General features: G+C 43.8%; 1 protein-coding gene across 1 annotated transcript in view; it reads left to right on the forward strand.

The window, feature by feature from the left end:
- The window catches only part of UNC13C (unc-13 homolog C), a 1,503,140-nt gene that overhangs the window by 645,497 nt on the left and 835,234 nt on the right, over window positions 1–22,409 (forward strand). Inside the window, exons 11-12 of the mRNA XM_078684856.1 lie at window positions 4,709–4,824; window positions 6,397–6,560. Of these exons, the coding sequence (XP_078540982.1) occupies window positions 4,709–4,824; window positions 6,397–6,560 (280 nt within the window). The remainder of the gene's footprint in view (window positions 1–4,708; window positions 4,825–6,396; window positions 6,561–22,409) is intronic.

A 22,409-nucleotide genomic window follows, 5' to 3' on the forward strand; every position in this document is an offset into this window, starting at 1 on the left:
GGGGAGGTAGAGGTTGAGGTGCCATATTTATCCTGTTCCCTTGCCTGTGGCTAAAGAAATTCTGCCACCCAGTCCTAACTATTTTGTCACAGCCTCTCACCTTGCTTTGAAGCATTTCCTCTTTGTCTTACTGCAAACTTTCCCAGAATCTCCTGTACTGAGAATCCTTCAACCATGAGAATGGACTTTCTTTAGCTCCTTGGCCACCAGCCTATTTAGATGAGCTCTTCCACTGGGCGGGGTACAAACTGATTCTAACCTCATGCAATTGTGTTTTGAAGGGTCCGGTGAATTAATAGAAGCCCTCCCTGAAATCACTAAGACAAAGAAGGGAGTGCAGGTAGACTGTCCTTTTTTCTGCTAAATGTCGTTGTCCACTCTCAGTTAGAGAATTCATACCAGGTGGTTAACATATAAGACCCATCTACTCTTCTTGCAGTCAGAGCCAGACTATTGTCCCCTGAGACACAGTTGTTAACTCTGCAGACATGGATGAACATTTAGCCCTAGAGGGCTTAAATCGCAAAACATTTTTAGGCAAGTTTAGGTAACGCAAGTACATTTTTATGAAGTTGCTTCTCCACTACAGATTAAAAAATCTAATTTCAGCTATGAAAAGTAAGTAAGAAATAACATTGAAGCATTTTTCAAAACTTTTCCGAGGCATCTAGGCTTGTGTAATGAAGCCATTCAAAATCTACACAGTGAAATAGCTTTTGGGCCCTTTTGGATTTTATTTTCCCATAAGAGGAAACTAACCCCAATATGTACTGTGCCCTATATTTTATTAGGGGAGGGAGAACTCACAGAGTTTCACTAAGAACTCTGCGAGATTCTGCAGAGGTCAGCGGACTTCAGTACGTCCTGCTGCTCATGCTGTTTTTGTTAGCGCCTGGAGCTTGTCCCGCAATGTAAATTCAGTGCAAATGGCAAAATGCAGCATGCCAGAAGCCGCTGCTTCCTAATATCGCTCAAGTAGATGTTCTACTCGCAAGCAGCAGCTTTCTCTAAGTTAGCGGAAGAGACCTGACGCAGCCACCCGCTTTGAAAAATCTCACTGGGAAATGGTCTAATTCTCGATTTTCTTACTGGCGCTCGCCAGCTTAACATTGATGAGTCATGCATGAATAAGAACTCTGCCACATGGCTGTTGGCAGAGTTTTTCTGGAACTCTATGTGCAGTGGGTAAAACTCAGTGAACTCCACCTGACGAGCAGAGCTTTGTGCCCACCCCTAATTTTTTTATGTATTAGCAGCCACCTCTGAGGGCTTTCACTGCAATCTCTATGGACGACTAAGAATATGTAAAAATAGCTTTCTCCTACTTGGAAAATACACTTTTCCCTTTCCCATGTTCCACTGCAGTGCATTTAAACTGCAACTCAATCAAAGCACAGTGGTGCCCCTGGTGGACACATGTTTTTAGCTTATATGTTGGTGGTGCAAATGCACTCTGTAGCCCACATATGACATTCAACTTCCACATAATAAGAATTCTTTCTGTACCATCTAATATGGTCTTACAGGAAAATAAAATATTTAGTGAATATAATTTTACCAATACCAATTTTAGGGCCTGAACACACGAATTGTGGCAATGAATAGCAATGTCACAGCAAACAGAGGTAGTGTACAAGCAAATAGAACAAGTCAAAATAAATCTGGAGTTACTTTGCAGAAAATCCAAATTTGCCACATTTTCAATTAGGTGATTACTCATTTTTCAACGTCTTCTTTTATGAATAAATCATGCTCCTTATAATAGGATTCCTATCCATTGAAAAGTTAACTTTAGTTAATTTGATGTATGTCAACTATAAAAATGTTGATGTACATTTTACACTTTTCACTGGGAAGATAAGATATTTTCCTTACGCTAAGCAAAGTGTTTGGATGATGTAATACTTATGCCTGGTCCCAGTCTAAGTTATACCGACTGCAAGGGCTGATTTGGCAGAAGATACTTGATTAATGAGACCATTTGTTTTACTCTCACAGTGGCCCACTCCTCCTCAAAAGCCATTAGTTCTGCTTTGACTAGTTGAGTGATGTGCATGTCCGCATCCATAATTGACCCTAGAATACCTTTGGTTTACTTAATAAAAGTCAGATACCCAGTGATTATTTGTAGGTCGTTTAGGGCTCCCGAATCCCTCCTCAAATATACACGGTTGGTCTCTGCATGTTTTTGTCTCTTTCTTCTCCTGCTCAGACAAATTCTATGTAATCAATGTTAGGGAAAAAAGACTTGCATTTACCCGTAGCATTTTATTCATACTGACAGGATTCTGTTTTTAATGAAAAATAATATAATCTGCTGGTAATTACATGCATTCACAGGTGTTTTTTTTTGTAAAACACATATAGGGTATGTGCAAACTTTAAAAAAATAATAATATCTGTTTTATTGTAGCAGCAATAACCAAGCTATCAAGAAGGATCGCCATTACTGTATAGGGTTAGAACTGGAAAAAAATCTAATTTCTCCTGGACAAGCCTTTTAATGGCCGTCAGTGCAAATGTATTCTCTGACCCATGAAGGTGTCTGGCTAATATCCTGCAATGTCCTATCCCATATGTCGATGAGGCTCATGGAAGCTCCTGGGAGCCCATGCATACAAAAGCAATAGGATCATTTCTCATTGACTTAATATTCAAGGAGGGGTGATTAAAACAACCTAGTCTACCATTGCTCTAACTTCTACCTGATCTGTCCATTGGAACATCGGAATTTGTGTGCAAGAGATATATGTGTACTTGGAATGCTATGTCCTCCAAGATGGAAGTGTGAAGATTCATAAATCTGACCTTGATATTTCGAATAAATATTAACTCATAAAGCCTTTAGCGGCTTCAGTCATTTCACTCTCGTAGCTTGCTTGCACGCCTGCCTATATTTTTTCAAGTAATCCTATCTAACCATGTCCGTTAAAAACACCCAAGAAAACACAGTTATTCACCCACCACCCACTAAAAATAGAGCATGTCTTTGTGAGAAATTGTTCCTGTATTTGTCTCTACATTACTTTAATCCCTAGGGATATTCCTGGGAACAATGCAAACTGCCCCATACTTTTCCCAAGCCAAATTCAAAATTTGTGGTAAAGTCTAAAAATGGCCTGTCCCTTGCGTCAGAGCAGACCGAGCTCTGGCTGAAAAAGATGATATTCATGTATTAGAATCAGCGGCAATCGCACAAAATGTGAGGTCTGCACAAACCAAGGATCGCGTGCCTTATGGTGTGCCATATGCTTATACTGTGTTTCCCGTGTTGTGTGAGCTAAAATAATCAACAGAGATCTCGGCTTTGCCAAGCTGTCAGAGTCATTCGGCATAGCAAATACACTAGATAAATACCAATAGGGAAAGCATGTGCATCAATCCATAGGCTTCATTTAGCAATTGTCAGGGTCCACAGTCTGGCCCTTAACAACCTTGAAAACTATCTTTTTGACCGATGCCCTCAGAGGTGACAATAGCAGTGTCAACAACAGAAGGTAAACTGTGCCCCGCTGAGCTCTGTTTACTTTCTTCAGGTGTAACCAGGACATTACACTTTTTATTTAGTAAAATGCATGTATTAAGAAGCGCAGAATTCTTTAGACTATATTATAAAGTGAAACAAAGGAAAAACATACATTTTTAAGCTTCTACCTGTCTTCATTGTAGTGAATGAATGAAAACAATCATTGGCAAAGACAATATGTCTGTATTAGTAAGCTGGTGAGATGTTTATTTTTTATGTGTTATTAAAATAAATAGAACAAGCATTTGCAAAGCAGTAGGTCTCGCATTTGCGAGAGTTTAAGCTATTGGCATCGTAAACAACAATGCCTCTTATTCATCTGTTTTGATAATTAACTCATAAATAAAAGGCATTTTCATTTACAATGCCATTTGCTCAAACTCTTGTAAATGCAAAACCTATTTCATTTCAAAGAAGCAACTACCATTGTCTCGGGCTGCTTGGAAAGTGAAAGCACGCATGACCTAGCTGGATGTTCCAGGAAAGCATGCCATGCCTGCAGTCAGAGAAACTCATTAAAGAAAATGGTGCTTACAGACTAAATAAGACATACAGCATAACAAAAGAAGTAAAAGAAACAGTTCTCATGGGAGGTGACAAATGAAGACAAGGAGGTACTAAGGAGGGACTAACAAGCCTATTAACGAATCAGAAGCCAGCATTTACGAAGGACAATGACACAAGCCAATGTCAAATATGGGCAGTGAGTGGGCGGAGCTTCAAGTCCATACACAAATACAGCATGCCTCGCAGAGCAGTGCATGCACTGCCCAGGCTCGACCTAAAAGAGCATGCCACCTAAATGCAGTTCCATATGATTGCATTAGCAGTTTTACATGTAAATACAATATAGAAATTGCTTAAAAAGAGTATTGATGAAGTGTATTGATGAAGCACTTGTTCATGTAGGCAAGTAGTAAACAATGTACCAAAGTGGCTCAAGAATCTTTTTTAAATAAAGACAGAATGTAGAATATTCTCCCCAGTCTGCAAAAGCTTATCACTTCTAACTGCAATTGGACTTTTCTATGTAAAGTAAAATATTCATTCATACCAAAGCGTTATAACCCCTTACTATTACCTAATAATTGATGGTGTTCCCGCTAACTCTATAGTCTACGATGTTGTTGCTACATGCCATTTTTGTCATATGGTTTGACATTTTGATTTTCTGTTCCACAGAGAAAAGAACTGATAAATCTGCCGTCTCTGGTGCCGTTAGGTTAAAAATCAATGTTGTAATAAAAGGCGAAGAGAATGTAGCTCCATACCATGTTCAGTATACTTGTTTACATGAGGTAAGTTAATGCTCTGCATCAATTGAATTCAGTATGTGCTGCACCATGGCACAGGTCTTAGAGATGTTTCAGTTTATGCTTATCAGTAGTGTAATTATCTAAATCTGTAGCTTCAATAATGTCTTGTAAGTTAGTTGAGCCTTTAGTGCGGGCCTTTAAGTCTGCGAGTTTATTCTTCTACATGCTCATATTAGACAGGTCCTCATAATTAGTGGCACACTAACTTGTAATTGTTCTTGTATAGCATTTTAAACTGGAGTAGGAAACAGAAAAAATAACCGGTCAAGTTTCGAATTTGTTTTGCATGGAAGGGTTAAAATGTACGAAAAATCAGATTAGATCAGTGGAAAGACACACAACATGGGTGGCACCTTTAGGCTCGCTGTTGTCCCAGTAAACTCTGCCTATTGCTACCTATAACAAATGGTGACTCACAGCGCAGCCAATATTACACCCGAGAAACTGGCGAATTGGGAATGCCCATTGCTGCACTGAGCGACAAGGCAACCCTCAGGGAAAATGCACATCACTCAGTGATGTGTTAACAAAGCAAACTATAAAATATACATGGGCATATCAACAACGATTAGAGATAAACATCGCTAAGCGCGTTTAGCGATGTTTATCTTATCGCTGGATTTCATCGCCGTGATAGCCTGGTATCAACAACACTTTTCACAACGGCCATGAGAAATAGAATGATAGCGGTGAAATCGCCGCTTTGCAGGCAACATCGCTGTGGCCGTATCAGCATAATCCACCCCCTATATTAAGCATAGGTTAGTCAGGATTTTAGCAGACGTTGGTTTTTGGTGAAAAACGCTGTTTTCGCCGAAATCTAACGTGTGCTAAAATCCCGTGGGCTGCCTTGTAAATATCGCGATGTGAACATCAGCGATATTTGCAAGGTAGTCCATCCGGGGTACGCCCAGTGACGCCCACTGTGCATCTCATTAGAGATGCAAAGGGAGGCGTAGGGAAAAAGGGTGCTAACATGCGATTATGCATGTTAGCACCCTCTTGTAAATAGGGCGATAGTTTCATCTTTAATTTTTTGGCGTTTAAAGCCAAAAAAGCGGAGATAAAGCCCTTGTTAATATGCCCCACAGTAAGACATAAAGTGAGCCAATATACATGCCCAGATTTGATGAAAAGAGAAAAACAAGTAGTTTCTATAGGGAAATCGATAATTAAGTAAACGGAAAATGTGAAATGTGAAATGTGAAATGTTCATTGCTGTAGGGTAGAAACTGTCCAGGGATAACTTTATACAGTAAATTATAAAACCAGACAAAGTTATACAGTTCCTGGACAGTAGTCCTTAGGTGGTACACGTAGGAAGTAATTCCTGATTTCTGTGGATTGATTTCTTAATCAGTGAGCAACCATTGAATCCGAATGATATTTCCAGGACTTGTACGATGAGGTATACCAAGAAAGTATAACCTTTAGCTTAGCAGACTTTTCACTGTTTGTTTACGTATTGCATAAGTGGCTTAGCAATGATACTGTGAATGCTGCAACATAAAGTACGCACATTCACTAATGACCTGCATTTCCTTTTTTTTACAGAATCTCTTCCACCACTTGACAGAGGTTAAAACTAATGGCGTTGTTAAGATACCTCAAATAAAAGGAGACGAGGCATGGAAGGTTTACTTTGATGATGCTGCACAAGAAATTGTCGATGAATTTGCAATGCGTTATGGAATTGAATCTATTTATCAGGCCATGACGTAAGTAGATAGTGTCAAGAAACAGGGAAAACATATTGAATGCAGATTTCAGCAATTTTTTTCAATAAGCGTTTACATAAACACTGGATGTTAAATTATATATTCAGATTAGCAGAATGTAACATGTTTTCATAAACATTGTTGCAAATAGGGAGGGTCATGATGTCCCTCCCCTTCATCAACAATACCTAGCATAATACACTCAGCAGATCTGAATGTATGGTTTATGCAATGCTGTTTTTTCACGTGCACTAGATATAAAAAACAAAAACATACAGAGCACAATGGGTTAAATCCATGCAGTAAGAAGGAATCATAAGAGCTAAGATTTGTATGTATGAACTCAGTTGTGTTCTTCTGGCAACTGAATCTAATTGGAGTCAGTAAGAATTGTTTTTACAAGTCAGTTCCATAGTTCTGTGGTATTAACAACCTGTCAGCGGTACTAAGTGCTCGATAAATTACAGTATAATACAATAAAAAAGGAATCTTACTTTTGCACTGTAGTGAATCAGAAGATAAAACATGTTTACTATTACTGTAATGTACTATTTGGCCAATTAAATTCTGCAACAGGGTGGGGTCCCGGGGCCTAATACAGCTTGGGGAGGTGGGCAGAGCAGCCCAATCTCCTTTTTTAAGTCATTTGGACCCTGACTATTGGGTACCTGGAGTCTAATAAGGCTTTGGGAGGGTCGTCGTGGGGGTCCATGAGGCCCTCACCCCATTTTATTTTAATACAGTAGGTACATGGGGCGGGGTCTTAGAGGCCTATTAAGAGTCAAGGAGGGGGTTCTTGTGGCCCCCTTCCCTTTATTAATAGGATTTTCCCTCGGGCAATAGGGTCAGCGGGGCCTAATAAGGCTTGGGGTAGAGGCTGCACGCCCCTCCCCTATTATAAGGGGTTGGCAATGGGTTATGGGCATCCCCAGGTCCACTATTGGCTTGGGGAGGGAGGCTCTATGCAGCATGTGATTGGCTGCCCACCCAAAGGCTGTGTGCTGCGTGGGGTTGTCTGCCTTTGGGAGGGTTGGCCAGAGAACTAGGTTGCAGGGTTGGCCACAGGGACTGGCTGCAGGTTGAGCCCTGTGGCCAACCCCTCACCATACATGGCCAACGGCTGTGTGCACTGTGGTTTTGGCTGCTTGCAGGGATTGGACACATACCCTGAGCCCTGTGGGATGGGCAACTAGGGGCCATTATTGGCTCGAGGAGGGGGACTGTACGCGGTGTGTGGTTGGCTGCCTATGGGTGGTTGGTGCAGGGCCTGACTGCAGGCCAAGCCCTAAGGCCAACCCCTAGCATGAGCAAAGCCCATGCTCAGTGTGGGGTTGGCAGCTGTGGGGGGTTGCCAAAGGTCATGCATGGCTCCGGGTTGGCTTTAAGTATGGTAATTCAACATTACGTAGTGTTAAAATAAACCTAGAAATTCTCTAAAAAAAGGTTAAAGTAATGTGTCTCATAACTTGCCCCTTTGCAATGCACCGTTACACAGTTCCTACGAAAGTAGCAGAATTGTGGATTAGAGCACAAAACGTCATAATATAGGGACTGAGCCTACTTATATCATAAGTAAATGTTGGACCGGCTAGCTCACAGTACCACATCTAGACCAGAGTTATAGACGCTATCACCAACCTCAAATGTGACCACTCTTATTCCCAAGGAATTTATGGAAATAGTTCTAACCCATTAGTTTGTCACTTTTGCATGGCAATGTTCAGCAAAGAGAAGAGACAATACTGTATTTTCAAGAGTTTATTGAAACAATCTAATCCTTGAAAGAGAGATGAGACACGTCTTTGTTATAAGCATTAGAATGATGAAAAATGCAAACAATTCAACGATGTTTATTGTCCCTAATATTACTCCTATCTATCCCTAATTCCCTTAGATTAGCAAGAGCACAATGGGAGTACCCTTCTTCGGCTAGACCATGTTGGAATGATCTAACCCATACCTTGGTGTAATATATGGAAGCCAGCCTACACACTTCTGCCTGTTCAGCTATCTTCCTCCTTAGAATGAATGTCAGGGCTTGCAGAACTGCCTCTCATTCACAGCTCTCAACAGCTTCCATTATAACTGCGATGTGAAGTGCCTCTCACCGAATTCAAAACGGATGAAGTTTAAATAATAAAACTCCGCCCTTATCTGCTTTATACAGACACGCAGAAAGACATCTCTACATAATCTGGGTGAAAGAGTTCTTTGGTACGAGCACAAAATATAGCAAAAAGATCACGTTCTAGTATGTGTCCCTGAAACTAACAGTGCAGACTACAGAACAGCAATGTTGAACCATAATAAATTTATTCGTGGCATTTTGTTGTGTTAGTAAAACCATGTTCAAACCACCATCTCAATGAATCTAAATAAAATGTACACATATCTATATATCTATATATCTTTATATATATATATATATATGTGTGTGTGTCTGTTTATATATTTCATATATGGAAAAAACAAAGGTTGCAGAGACGTTATGGTTAGGCTCAGGTGTTATTCATACAAAACCACTGAAATGTAGCAATTATAGTTAGCTGAGCTAACCATTACTCACCCCTCGCAATGCACTGCTTATGACCTGACATATTACATCACTCATGACATGGTCAGTGACATCACTCATGACATCATTGATGACATTATCTAGTGACTGTGAGTGTTTTAAAAAAGTATGATTGGTAAATATATATACAAATATATATTGGTGAATCAGTGGATGTTTGAGTGCCTATATGGATTATTCAGTGGGTGCATGACTGACTGTATAATTTTGTGATTAGGTGTGTCAGTGAATGTGTGAGTGAATGGTTTTATGAATGTTTGTATCAGTCGGTCAATTGATGTTAAAGTGGCTGTATGGGTGTGTGAGTGGGTACGAGAGTGGCTGTATAGGTGATTGATTGGTTGTCTGAGTACTGTGTGGGTAGGTGAGGGGGTAAATGGGTACCTGTATGGATGAGTGAGTGGGTGATACAGTGGCTGTATGGGTTAGTGAGTGTGTTTGTACGGGGCTATTTGGGTGAGTGAGTCTGTGTATGGCTGTTAGTGAGTTGATGTGTCAGTGGTATATGTGTGAGTAACTGGGTTTGTGAATGGGTGTTTAGGTGAGTGATTGAGTAATTGGTGAGTGAATGCGAGAGTGTCTGTATGGGTCACTGACTATATTAATGAGTGAGTGTGTGTTAGTATCTGTATGAGTAAGTATGTGTTTAACTGTACAGGTAAGTGGTGATGTGATTGACTGTGTAGGTGAGTGAGTAGGTGTGTGAGTGAATGTGTTAGCCCAGCTAACTATAACATGCTGAATTTCACTGGTTTTGTACGAGTGTAACCTGAGCCTAACTATAATGTCCCTGTGACCTTTGTTTTTTTCAGTGTATTTCTAAGTGTTTTTTATTCCAGTTCCTAACTATCACATACTTGTAACCTTTGTTTTTTTCAGTGAATTTATATGTTACTTTTAAGTAGTAATGGTATTTGCAGAGTGGTGGAGAAAGGGGACGGGCTGCTGACCAGCTCTCAGGAATCCCGCAGTGTAGGACATACAGAAAGTACCAGGAGGGCTTCTTGGCCCCCAAGGTCCATCAGCATCCAAGAAGATTACATTCCCCAACAATTAGTGCATGAGGAGACGCGTTTGCAATATTGTGAAGAAAGGGGGCATGACCTCCAAAGACTGCTTAGCAATCCCGGTCAGTAGGACTTACTGGAGGTAACAGGAGGGGTTGTTCACCCCGAGGACTCTCAGCAGCCAAGATGAGTTCATCACACAACTAGTAGTGTGCCAGGAGGCGTGCTTGCAGAGTGGTTGTTAGAAATTGGGGTTTCTAGTTGGCAGAGGTAGGTAACTTTGTCCATATAGGGACCCTTGCTTCTAGTCAGGGTAAGGGGGAATACACACTTTAGATAACCCCTGCTCAGCCCCCTGGGTAGCTTGGCACAAGCAAACAGGCTTATCCCAAATGGAAAGTGTTAAGTATTTGTACTCAAAGCACACAGTAAAACAGTGATAACACCGCAAATGGACACCACACCAGTTTAGAATAATAAAGTGTCTTCATCTAAACTCAACAAGACCAAAATGACAAAACTGCAACACACATGTAATACGAATATGATTTTTCATAGGTTTCAAATAACTGGGTCCATAGAAAACTATGGGTGCATGATTTCTCACAAAGTACCTCTAGGTGCATCAAAATTCACAAGGCCAAACAGCAGCAGAGGCCATGGGGAGGCGATGTGACAGTTCTTCAGCTCTTCTCATTGGCAAAGGCTCCACTTGAGTCCAGAAGTAATCTAAAGTTCTGGATTTTCAGGTCTAATATTTCTACCCCAAAATGTCTTTGTTTTCTTTGTGCAAGGGTCTGAGCCCAGTCCAAACCAGTTTAGTCCTCATTGGTGCAGTATGACCACTTTGGGTGGAGACAGCATTGTGCAAGGGAGACAGGCCCTATCTAGGTGTAAGGAAATCTCCTCCCACCACGATAAATGCAGCCAATCCCCATTCATCTCATCCTTGAGTCATCAATGAAGGGCCAGGCACACCTCAACCCCCCGCCTCAGTGGCTGTCTACAGTGTATGTGCATCCCCAGCTCCCGTCTCTCCTAAACCAGACAGTCAATACACAAACAGGCAAAGGCACACAGAATGGTTAAAGAAGAAAATGCGTACTTTCTAAAAGTGGCATTTTCAAACACACAATTCAGAAAAATCATCTTTACTAAAAGATGTGCTATTAAATTCTGAGTTCAGAGAGCCTAAACATTATTTCTCTATCTTGTCTCACTAAAAGGTTATTCGTGTAAGATGTTACAAAGAATTCCCTATTCTATCCTATAGGGCAAGATAGCCTTTCAATAGTGAAAAACGAAATTGGCAGTATTTCATTTTCAGGACATGTCACACACACACACCAGTACATGTCATACCTTTCACATATTCTACACCCTGCCCATGGGGGTACCTTGTGCCTACCATAGGGGTATCTTACATGTAAGAAAACGGGAGGTTAGGGCCTGGCAAGTGGATCCACTGGCCAGGTCGACATGGCAGTTTACAAACTGCTCACAGACACTGCAGTGGCAGGTCTGATATACCTTTTCAGGGCCACTCATGTGGGTCGCACAATCAGTGCTGCAGGTCCACTGGCAGCATTTGATTTACAGGCCCTGGCACACTTCAATCCACTTTACTAGGGACTTACCAGTAAATCAAATATGCCAATCAGGTAGAACCAATTGTAATAATTTAAACAGAGAGCACTTGCACTTTGACACTGATCATCAGTGGCAAAGTGCCCAAAGCATCTAAGCCAGCAAAAACTAAATCCAGCACAGCATCAATAATACAGGAGGTAGAGGCAAAGAGTCAGCGGCCAAAGATGCCAAATCTAACAGTGGTAGAAAAAGGAGGTTGGCCCACGAAGATACCTCAGCACTGCCCCCTTCCCCAGGCCGATTTTGGCCCTGGGGACCCCTTCCCCCGGGGCTTGGCTTTTTAAAATGTATTTATGTATTTATTTACTTGCTTACCCGTCGCGTGTTGCTGCGATCTCCGAAGAAAGGAAATTCAAGGAACTCTTTATGATAACATTCAATTTACATTGTGTCATTTTCATTGAAACATATTCATTCTAATTTTGAAAACATTTCAAAGTGTTGTTTTAATTTTATTTATTTATTCGAGTGTTTGTGGATACACGATTTTTTATTTTTCCGTCTGGTGCGTACATCAGTATTTGAAAGATTATGAGGTCCCTGGGGGGGGGCAGATATTTAAAAAAAAAATATGCCAGAAACCTTCGCGGGAGTGTACTCAACAACTTCCCAAAGTTTCCTGGCGATCGGATGAATGCTGTTTTAAATCTATTTATTTATTTGAGTGCTTGTGGATACACGATTTTTTGTTTTTCAGTCTTGTGCGTACATCAGCACTTTGCGAAATATTATGAGGGCCCTGGGGGGCCGATATTAAAAAAAAATGTTTGCCAGAAACCTTCGCGGGAGTGTACTCAACAACTTTCCAAAGTTTCATGGTGATCGGATAAATGGTGTTTTAATTCTATTTATTTATTCGAGTGCTTGTGGATACACGATTTGTTGTTTTTCCGTCTGGTGCGTAAATCATTATTTGAAAGATTATGAGGGACCTGGGGGCCGATATTTAAAACATTTTTATGCCAGAAACCTTTGCGGGACTGTACTCAACAACTTCCCAAAGTTTCCTGGCGATCGGATGAATGCTGTTTTAATTCTATTTATTTATTCGAGTGCTTGTGGATACACGATTTGTTGTTTTTCCGTCTTGTTTGCGTACATCAGTATTCAAAAGATTTTGAGGGCCCTGAGGGGCCGATATTTTAAAAGTTTTTATGCCAGAAACCTTCACGGGAGTGTACTCAACAACTTCCCAAAGTTTCATGGCGATCGGTTGAATGGTGTAGTAATGCATAAAGGAGAAACAGACAGACAGACAGACAGACATACATTAGTTTTTTTATATATATAGATTTCTAGAAGGGATGGGGAGCACACAGACCCATCCTGGGTTGATTTTGGCCCTGGGGACCCCATCCCATGGGGCCTGGTCACAGTACTGGTTGTCCTCGTCCCACCCAGGGCATTCAGCTTTTAAAGTTTGGGAATGCTGGGGTAGCCTGAAGGTCCCCGCGGTCCCTGCCGGCACCCCGCCTCCTGGGGGAGCCAGCATTGCTTTTGGACAGAGGGAGCTGCTGACATACACACAGTGCATGCCCTTAGGGTGTCTCCTTCAAAAAGGAGAAGAGGGTCACATGGACTCCTTTAAATATCCAAGGCATATGTTTGTTGTCAGATTATGGAACATCATTCAAATGAAGGCCATATTGCAGCCTGCATAGTGTAAGGTAGACCAGTGACTACATTCAACTGGCCTGTTATTCACTAAACATTCACAGTTCAGGCACAGGTTTAGGCCTGTGTGAAAATAGTGTATTTGTTGTGATAGAACACACAGTGTCAATATTCACATCGGACACAGAACTCAGGTTCCTTTTGAGCACATCATTCAGAGCCTCTGCTATCCTTGAACACCCACATAGGTGGAGTAGGAGAATAACACGCTAGCAGTAGGAATTAGGGACAAATAAGTAAAGTGAGTGAGAAAAAAGCTGGAATGGACCTTGCTCTGAAAATGGAAGGCTGTTGTAATTCATCCCACTTGTGCATTCTCACTAGATTGTTTGCTCTCCTAAGGCCAAGCAGGGTGAACATTTGAGCTGTCTTGACCTGATTTAGGAGAACCAGGATAAAAGGGAACAGAAATGTGTTCCAAATGGGAACAGCATTGTCTTAATTTGTTGTTTCCTTTTTTTGGTAGATGACATGGTTTCTTAAGAAGCAGGATAACAGCGGAGTCATTTCTTAAGTTGAAATCTGAATGTAATGTTCTGTACAATAATGAAACAGCAGTGTAATAGACTTCACCGTCAATATAAGGATTATGTTGTCTCAACCATGTTATTCCCAAAATAATAGGAAAGGTCCATCGATAAGGTTAAATAATAGCTGTTCCACAGGACTAGCCTTAGTGCATCTAATGTTAATACTGCTCTCTCCGTGGCATGAATTTTGACTTGAGTAGTCTTCTCTGTTAGGGGAATCTGTAATACATGAAGCGCCTGGAGGGCCTCCAAGTCTATTAATGCAAAGACAGTAATTGTACCTTCTAGAGTAGTCAAAGGTACATGCAAAAAGAATTGGGCTCTATCAATAACCGACACATAGGTTATTCTGTTGCTTGTCCCATGTTCATGACTGAGGTACAAGCCAATCTGCTTCCCATTAGCTGGAGTCTCATCCAGCCAAAATGACCTATCTTTCCACAATACAGAAAGAGTCCTGTCTTCCTCCTGTATTTCTCTTCCAGTTAACGAGATTTTTGAACTTCCCTGATCTGCAACAGTAGACCTTGTCTGCTAGAGATGTCAGGGAATTTAGGATCAGGGATAAAAGGTTTTACCACGCTTCTCTCCTTTGCTGAATTGTTGTTGTGCATCTATTTGTAACTGTAGGTCTGTTAAAGCAATGGAGGTAGCAGTGGATTTCAGTTTATTAACCATTGACTGGAAGATGATTTCTAGCTACAAGCATTCCAGAGTTACTGTCAATATAGCGCAATTACAGTTCATTGTCGAAACTGCACCCAGGTTTGGGTAGAAGTAGCAAATATAAAACTAGGACGAGTCATCTGATTAATTTGATCTGGCTAAATTGCCCTTCCTTGAAAGGCAGTATCTAAATCCTCTTGTATGAGTGTTTTTCAGTCAGGTTCATAGCTTTTACAAAAGTGCCAGGGTCTTATGAGCAGACCCACTGAAAGCACCTGCTGTCATAAAACACCTACACAGGGAGAAAAGTTGAATAACCGCTGAGATAAGAACCAAGGGACAAAAGGGTAGGGGAATGAGACAGAAACACTGGACTGGATCTCTCACAGTGGATCATCCTAGACTGGGGACAGCACAGACACACCTCAGTACCGTGACTGGTATGTCACTGAACCGGCTGTAAGGTAACCAGGAGACCACATGTAAATACACGGTTAAGAGCCAGAGAAACTTGTTAAATATATGAACAGCATAGGCTTACCAGTTTTGAGGTCAGATGTTGCTATGCCGAGCCCCCTGCACAGTGGGATACCAGACAGGAACCACGGGATGCAACTGCATACCACACCAGCTAAGAACGAGGTGTAAGACGGAGAAGGATACCTGAGGATATCACATGCAACCAAATACACACTAAGATAAAAGATCTGTGGCAAAGCTCAGGGAAATGAGAAGTGGAAAATTTAGGCCTGCGTGAAATTTACATTAAGTTTGTTTGGTTTGCTTATTTTGAGGAATTTTTGTAATACGCTTGTTACATGAAATTAAGGCTATTTTTACATGAAGTCCGTCAAACTATGTGGCGTTAGTCATTTGGCTCCCTGCTACTTACCAGTTCACATTGTTTTACTCGTCACTCACATTTGTTGATTTTCCTAGGGGCCTGCAAAATTGTGTGAGTTGCTTTGGGTAATTGGCAAAAGTTTGGCAAAATGCATGACAACACGAAAATTAAATGAATTGCAAATCCATCATTTCACTCTATATTTGAACTTGAAATGCGTCCATGTGTCAATTTTAGGTGCAAGATGCATTTAAACAAAAGTATTCTGAAGATCAGCTGCCCGTATTCTTTTGTTCCCACGCATTTATGATATATTTTGTGATTCATGTTGTTTCCCTCATGTGGTGCGTAGTTACACATGTGGCATAATAGCATACTTTTCAGAATTATTGTCTAAACCCATGGAAATGATTCAGTAACTCGGAAGGGATTTCGGTATGGGTGTCACTCAGTTGGTGGTCTACAGTTCGCTGTCTCATACTTTCCACTGCCTGTTCTCAAGCCCCACATAGGCCAACCCCTAATTCCTTGCATATCTGCCTACAGGTCTGATTCAAGCCACAGATGGCTTTCTTTTAACTGTCTCTTGCCTGAAATTGCCCATGTTTCAATGTTTTTCAGTATCGCTCTCTTTCCTGGTTCGAAACTTTGGCATGTAGGTTTTTGCCTTTACTGACCTGAGTCCTGACAGTGTGACAGTGCGCCATAACACAATGTGGCCCCTGAACACCAGGGAAAGAGTGAAGGAACACCCACTGCAAAAGGATTGACATCTCTGTGTTTGAGTAATGTATCACTTAAGGACTCCATACGCTTTCACTTTTCAGCTACCTCCACTTGTTGTGGAGTTCAGCAAGTTTCTGCTTGTCTCTACTACTATAAAGGCCTTGTGTGCTTCTCAAATCAAACAGCTGCATCCATCCATCATGATTTATTACAGTTATGTATCTAGCTATATATTTGTTAGAAGTCTGTTGGCACTATTTAGTCAGAGCTCCCAAAACTAGAAAGCAGAAATGGTGAAAAAAGATACAAACTGGAGCAGTAATACAGAGTTAAAATGCAAAAACGTATGACTAGGTCTTCAATAGATGCCCTTTTCAGAGACTGGTGGAATCAAGGACAAGAGACATTGATTGTTTTCACCTCAGTTTAGGAGAAACAATATGTAGTGATGTTGGATGTTAAGTTAGCAGGCTGCGCAGTGCAGTAGAGTTTGTGTATTATATAAATGGTTTTAAAAAGATGTGCTTGCCTATTGGCAACCAATGTATTGAACGCAGTGTCAATTATTAAATCATAATTTCTCAGGCTGAAGTTTAGCTATGCAGGGGTTTTATAGATATATTGTATTCAAGTTATTCTCTATATCCTATTTATTTTCACAAACTTAGAATGTCTGATGAAGATCAATTTGAAACCTGCTTCTTAACTTTGAACAGTAAATTGAGGATATTATTCTATATCTAAATCCTTCAAAGTGCTTCTAGGTGCGTATCTTTAAGTTGCCGACAAGATCCATGACTGGTAGTGATTGTGGTTTGTAATTTACTACTTGAGACAGACTTCTTCTATGTTAGGAAGATAAAGGAGATCTTGCCTTTGCTCGAACAGTCCCATAGCGCCCTGGCAGTACTGTCCCGTGGCTTGGTAAGGATTGACTGTTTGATCAGGGCATATTTATATTTTAGAACTAAGAAGCACGCAGAGAGCAAGAGGACACTGTACAAAAATGTATGACGCAGTATACCATAACATTTAGATTTGTCAGTTGGTTCTAAATCAAGCACGAAATGCCTTTGTCCTGTCCAGCTCTAACTCACAGTCAGAGTTAAGAGGAAATTGTGAATATTCCGAGTGTAACAAGGCCAACTCCAATGAGATTCTAAATGATCTCAGTTAAGCTAACAATTTCCTAGCTGCAAATAACCTGGGCAAATAAAATGTGTGCACATATTTAGAAATGAGTGTAAATGTTGTACACGTCCAACCTGTACCTCTCATTAAACCCCCAGGTAGAACCAGTGACATTAATTCTTAGCAGGCTCCCTGACAGCCCAGGGCCCTGATTTATGTTGACAGGGGAGCCAGCATTTGATCCTCTCGCGCCCTCGTCCACTTTCTGCTGGACTCTTTGCATGGGAGAGTGAGGAGAGAGTGTATCGCCGTACAGCTTTTGGTTGGAAAAAACAGATGTGAGACTTCCTGGGTCAAGTGATAGCTGGGGGCTAAGCACATCTGGTTTGTTTCCAATGTTTCCAATGACCATTTGCATGTTCGCTGCCCCCTCCCAGTGCACTAGTCCGCCAATGGGGTTTGTAATGAAGGAAAATTGTTGACCCCGTTGTATCCTTGGCTGCCTGGTCCCACTGGGCAGTGTAATTGCCCAGGGCAATTAAAAGATGACACAAAACAATGGCCCTGAGGTCCGAGTACTGCTTCTTCAACGAAAGATGCCAAACTTGAGCAAATGACAGGGATTACATTATATTCGGCCCCAGGACAACAATGTACACTGGGTCTCACTGTTTTGCTACCTATGGTCTTCTGGCATTTGCAAGTTTTATTCGATCTCATGAGACTTTTTCACAGCTTTTGGACAGTTTTTCAGTTTATTATCTCTCTATTGAAAGAGAGCTTCAGGGATCTGCCCTCCGATCCTTAGCTCCTGGTAAACTTCTAAGCTAGGGTTTCTCAGCTTTGCACCCTATGGCCCTCAAGGCAGGTTACAGTGCCTACTTACACTTGAAATGAGGAATTTATAAATGACATGCAATGAGGAATTTTTAAGCGCTACACTGACACGAAGGTATCTAGGCGCTAGTTAGGCAGGAGGACAGGACGGCAGAGGGGTCAGATTACCAGATTACCTGCCCCATAGCCTGCTGGTCCCTTGCATGGTGCCTCTTTGACCAGCAGGGGCCAAGGGTTCTTATTCAAGGCTAACTACTACAGGAACAGCCCACAGGATTCCCATTGAACCCTCTCATTCAGAGTCTCCAAAATGTCCCCCATCTACTATCTACCACAGACACAGTGCCCAGAAGCACAAACCTCGAGTCATCTTGCCATCCCCGCCTCCCCTCCTCGATCCTCCCCTGAACTCCCCCACTCCCTTACCCTACTCCCCTCCAAGTTCTGCTTTGTCCCTGTGAGATGAGCATGCCCAGGCTTGTCAAGTGGAATGTCAGCTAATCACCCTTTGCAGAATTCGCTCCCACCTCTTTACTAGGAAAAAGACTACTCCTTTATGACTAGGCCTTTTGTCCAGCATCAGTATGTATTGATCAGCTGCCCATTAGAATATTTAAACCAGAAGAGTTGTTCAAATCCCAAATCTCATTAGGACAGGTGCATGCAAAGAAACTACACATGGAAATGCATGGGAAAAAATAATACCAAATACGTATATCTATGCTAACCAAAACAAAGTATGCATTTTGCACTTGCACATTCATTTATTCACATTTACCTAGTGCAGAGCCTTCTAGGCTACTTGTGCAGCAGCAGGGCTTATTTTAAAATATTGGCACTGGTGTGTATCACTCAAATCTATTTTAACACAAGCTCACTGTGAGTAAGTCTCGTTTAGTGAGACTCAATCACAGCAGATGTCAGAATACAAGAGATCCACGTTTGTGGGTGCATTTAGTAAGACAGGACACACTTCTTAACAATAAACTACTATACTACCTTGTATATTGAGATATAGGTGAAGGAAACATGCTAAAGTATCACAATACCACGTATAGTGTACTTGGACGCAACATGATATGGGAAACAACCAAATTATCTATGAAATGCTGATTGTTATAGTCATAGTTTGACCTACTTGACACATAACAACGGCGAAATGGCTTAAGTTCAACTGACCGTTATTAGATTATGAATTGTGATGGCAAGATTGAAGGATATTGTAAATGTATATTCATTTTTATTGTGCTTGCTACCCCTGACAAGGCATCCAAGCACTTTTTGGTGAGTAGCCCGAAAAGGATTAGTGGTAAAGTAGTATAGGTAAATATGAAATTAATTTGAGCTGTGGGCATTTGTTAGTTCGATTGAAAAGGATAGTGGAGGGATAAACAAGGGAAGGGGTTAGAAAGTGTTTATTTGGGGTTCATAGCAGTAGAAGGAGTTTTGGGATGACCTAGCTCTAGGACACCCCCGCGCCGCATGGCCACCAGCTGCTGTGTGCGTGTTTCCCTGCCACTGCCTCGCTAGCCGAGCTCCGCCGCGTGGCCACGCCCCCTGCCTCCTTGCAGCGTGGTCCGCGACCTGCCCCCGTGGTTTTGCTGTGTTTAACTGTTTATTGATTTTGTTGCCTGTCTCCCTGTAATTGGGGTCTTTTTCCTTCTGTATTTTCCTGCTGTTGGTGTTATTACCTTCTGTATTTTCCTCTAGCGCCAGCCCCTTCGTCCCCCCTCCCCGCTCCCCGCTTCCCGCCGCTAACCCCGCCCCTTTTGCCTTGTGTTCCCTCCCCGCTCCCGCCTCCCAGCTGCTCCGCCCCCCGCGCACTCCGCCATATATGGCGACCGTGCGACGCAGGTGAGTGTGACCTAGCTCTAGGACACCCCCGCGCCGCACGGCCACCAGCTGCTGTGTGCGTGTTTCCCTGCCACTGCCTCGCTAGCCGAGCTCCGCCGCGTGGCCACGCCCCCTGCCTCCTTGCAGCGTGGTCCGCGACCTGCCCCCGTGGTTTTGCTGTGTTTAACTGTTTATTGATTTTGTTGCCTGTCTCCCTGTAATTGGGGTCTTTTTCCTTCTGTATTTTCCTGCTGTTGGTGTTATTACCTTCTGTATTTTCCTCTAGCGCCAGCCCCTTCGTCCCCCCTCCCCGCTCCCCGCTTCCCGCCACCGCCGCTAACCCCGCCCCTTTTGCCTTGTGTTCCCTCCCCGCTCCCGCCTCCCAGCTGCTCCGCCCCCCGCACACTCCGCCATATATGGCGACCGTGCGAACGCGCAGCGTTGACGCGCAGCGGGCGCGCCGATTGTGCGCCGAAGGCGCGCCAAAGGTAAGCCCGTCTGCGCCCGTCCGCGCCTGGACCGCGCCCAGTGCCAGGACCCCTGGCCCCCACCAACGTAAGCCGACCCGACGCACCTACAACGCCGCCGAACTCATCGCACTCAACACCGGCGCCATTCCGAGATGTCACCGCGCCTCCCCGAAGCACACCCACGGACCCTTCATGTGCCACACCTGCAAGTTCACCTGCATCCGGAACTACCCTGCACCAGCACTCGCCAAGCCGAACACCAGCAGCAACCACCTCAAGTGCATCCTGCTCAACACCCGCTCCGTCCACAGACACGCCGTAGAACTCTGGAACCTCCTCGACACCACAGCCCCTGACGTCGCCTTCCTCACAGAGACCTGGATGAACGCCTCCTCAGCGCCCGACATCGCCATCGCCATCCCAGAGGGCTACAAGATCACACGGAGGGACCGCACCGCCAACCAGACGGGAGGAGGCATCGCCATCATCCACAGAGACACCATCCGCATCACGACCAACACCGACGACACCCTAACCACCGCCGAACACCTGCACTTCCAGATCCACACCGACCCGAAGACCACCCTCAGAGGCACCCTGATCTACCGACCCCCGGGTCCACGCACACGATTCAGCGAGGACATCGCCGACTTCATCAGCCCGCATGCCCTCCCCTCCGCCGACTACATCCTCCTGGGGGACCTCAACTTCCACCTGGAGAACAACAGCGACCGCAACACCATCACCCTGCTCGACAACCTCGCCAACCTCGGACTCAAGCAGCTGGTATCCACCCCCACCCACCTCGCCGGACACACACTCGACGCCGTCTTCTCATCCAGCAAAGACGTCACCTTCAGCCACGCAACAGGACTCCACTGGACGGACCACAGCTGCGTCCACTTCACCTTCAAAAGAACGACGATCCACCAACACCAGCAACAGGTTGCCCGAAGAAGCTGGAACAAGATCACAGCCGACCAGCTCACCGCCTCCCTGAGCCAGCACCCTCCTGCCGGCTCAGCAAACCCCAGCCAGGCCGCCGACAACCTCACGAAGTGGATCAGCAACTGCGCGGACGAACTCGCCCCTCTGAGAACCCCGCCCAGCAGACCCGGCAGCAGAAAAACCCCATGGTTCACCGATGAACTCAAGAGCTCCAAGAAGAACTGCCGAGCCCTCGAGAAAGTATGGAGAAGGGAACCAACAACGGACAACATGACCACCCTCAAGCTCGCCACCCGGAAACACCACCAACTGATCCGCGCCACCAAGAAAAATACATACAAAGTCCGGCTGGACAACAACGCACACAACTGCAAGGAACTCTTCAACATCGTGAAAGAGCTCTCCAACCCCAACGCCGGAAACAACGACATCACCCCGTCGCAAGACCTCTGCAACTCCCTCGCGTCCTACTTCCACAACAAGATCGCGGACATACACAACAGCTTCAGCATCCAACCGACGCACGCCACAACCGCAGCAACGCCACCCACCACCACCCTCCGCACCTGGACTCCGATCAGCACCGAAGACACCATCCGCACAATGAACTCCGTCCACTCCGGATCTCCAACTGACCCCTGCCCTCACCACATCTTCAACAAGGCCGACGCTGTCATCGCACCCCACCTGCGGGACATTATCAACACCTCCTTCGACACCGCCACCTTCCCAGAGAGCTGGAAGCACGCAGAACTCAGCGCTCTTCTCAAGAAACCTACAGCAGACCCCACCGAACTCAAGAATTACCGGCCCATCTCGCTCCTCCCGTTCCCGGCCAAAGTCATCGAGAAGACCGTCAACAAACAGCTGGCCGCCTTCCTCGAGACGAATGGATCCCTCGACCCCTCACAGTCTGGCTTCCGAGCCAACCACAGCACCGAGACCGCCCTCATCGCTG

Source organism: Lissotriton helveticus, chromosome 3_2, assembly GCF_964261635.1.
Source record: "Lissotriton helveticus chromosome 3_2, aLisHel1.1, whole genome shotgun sequence".
Classification (NCBI taxonomy): domain Eukaryota; kingdom Metazoa; phylum Chordata; class Amphibia; order Caudata; family Salamandridae; genus Lissotriton; species Lissotriton helveticus.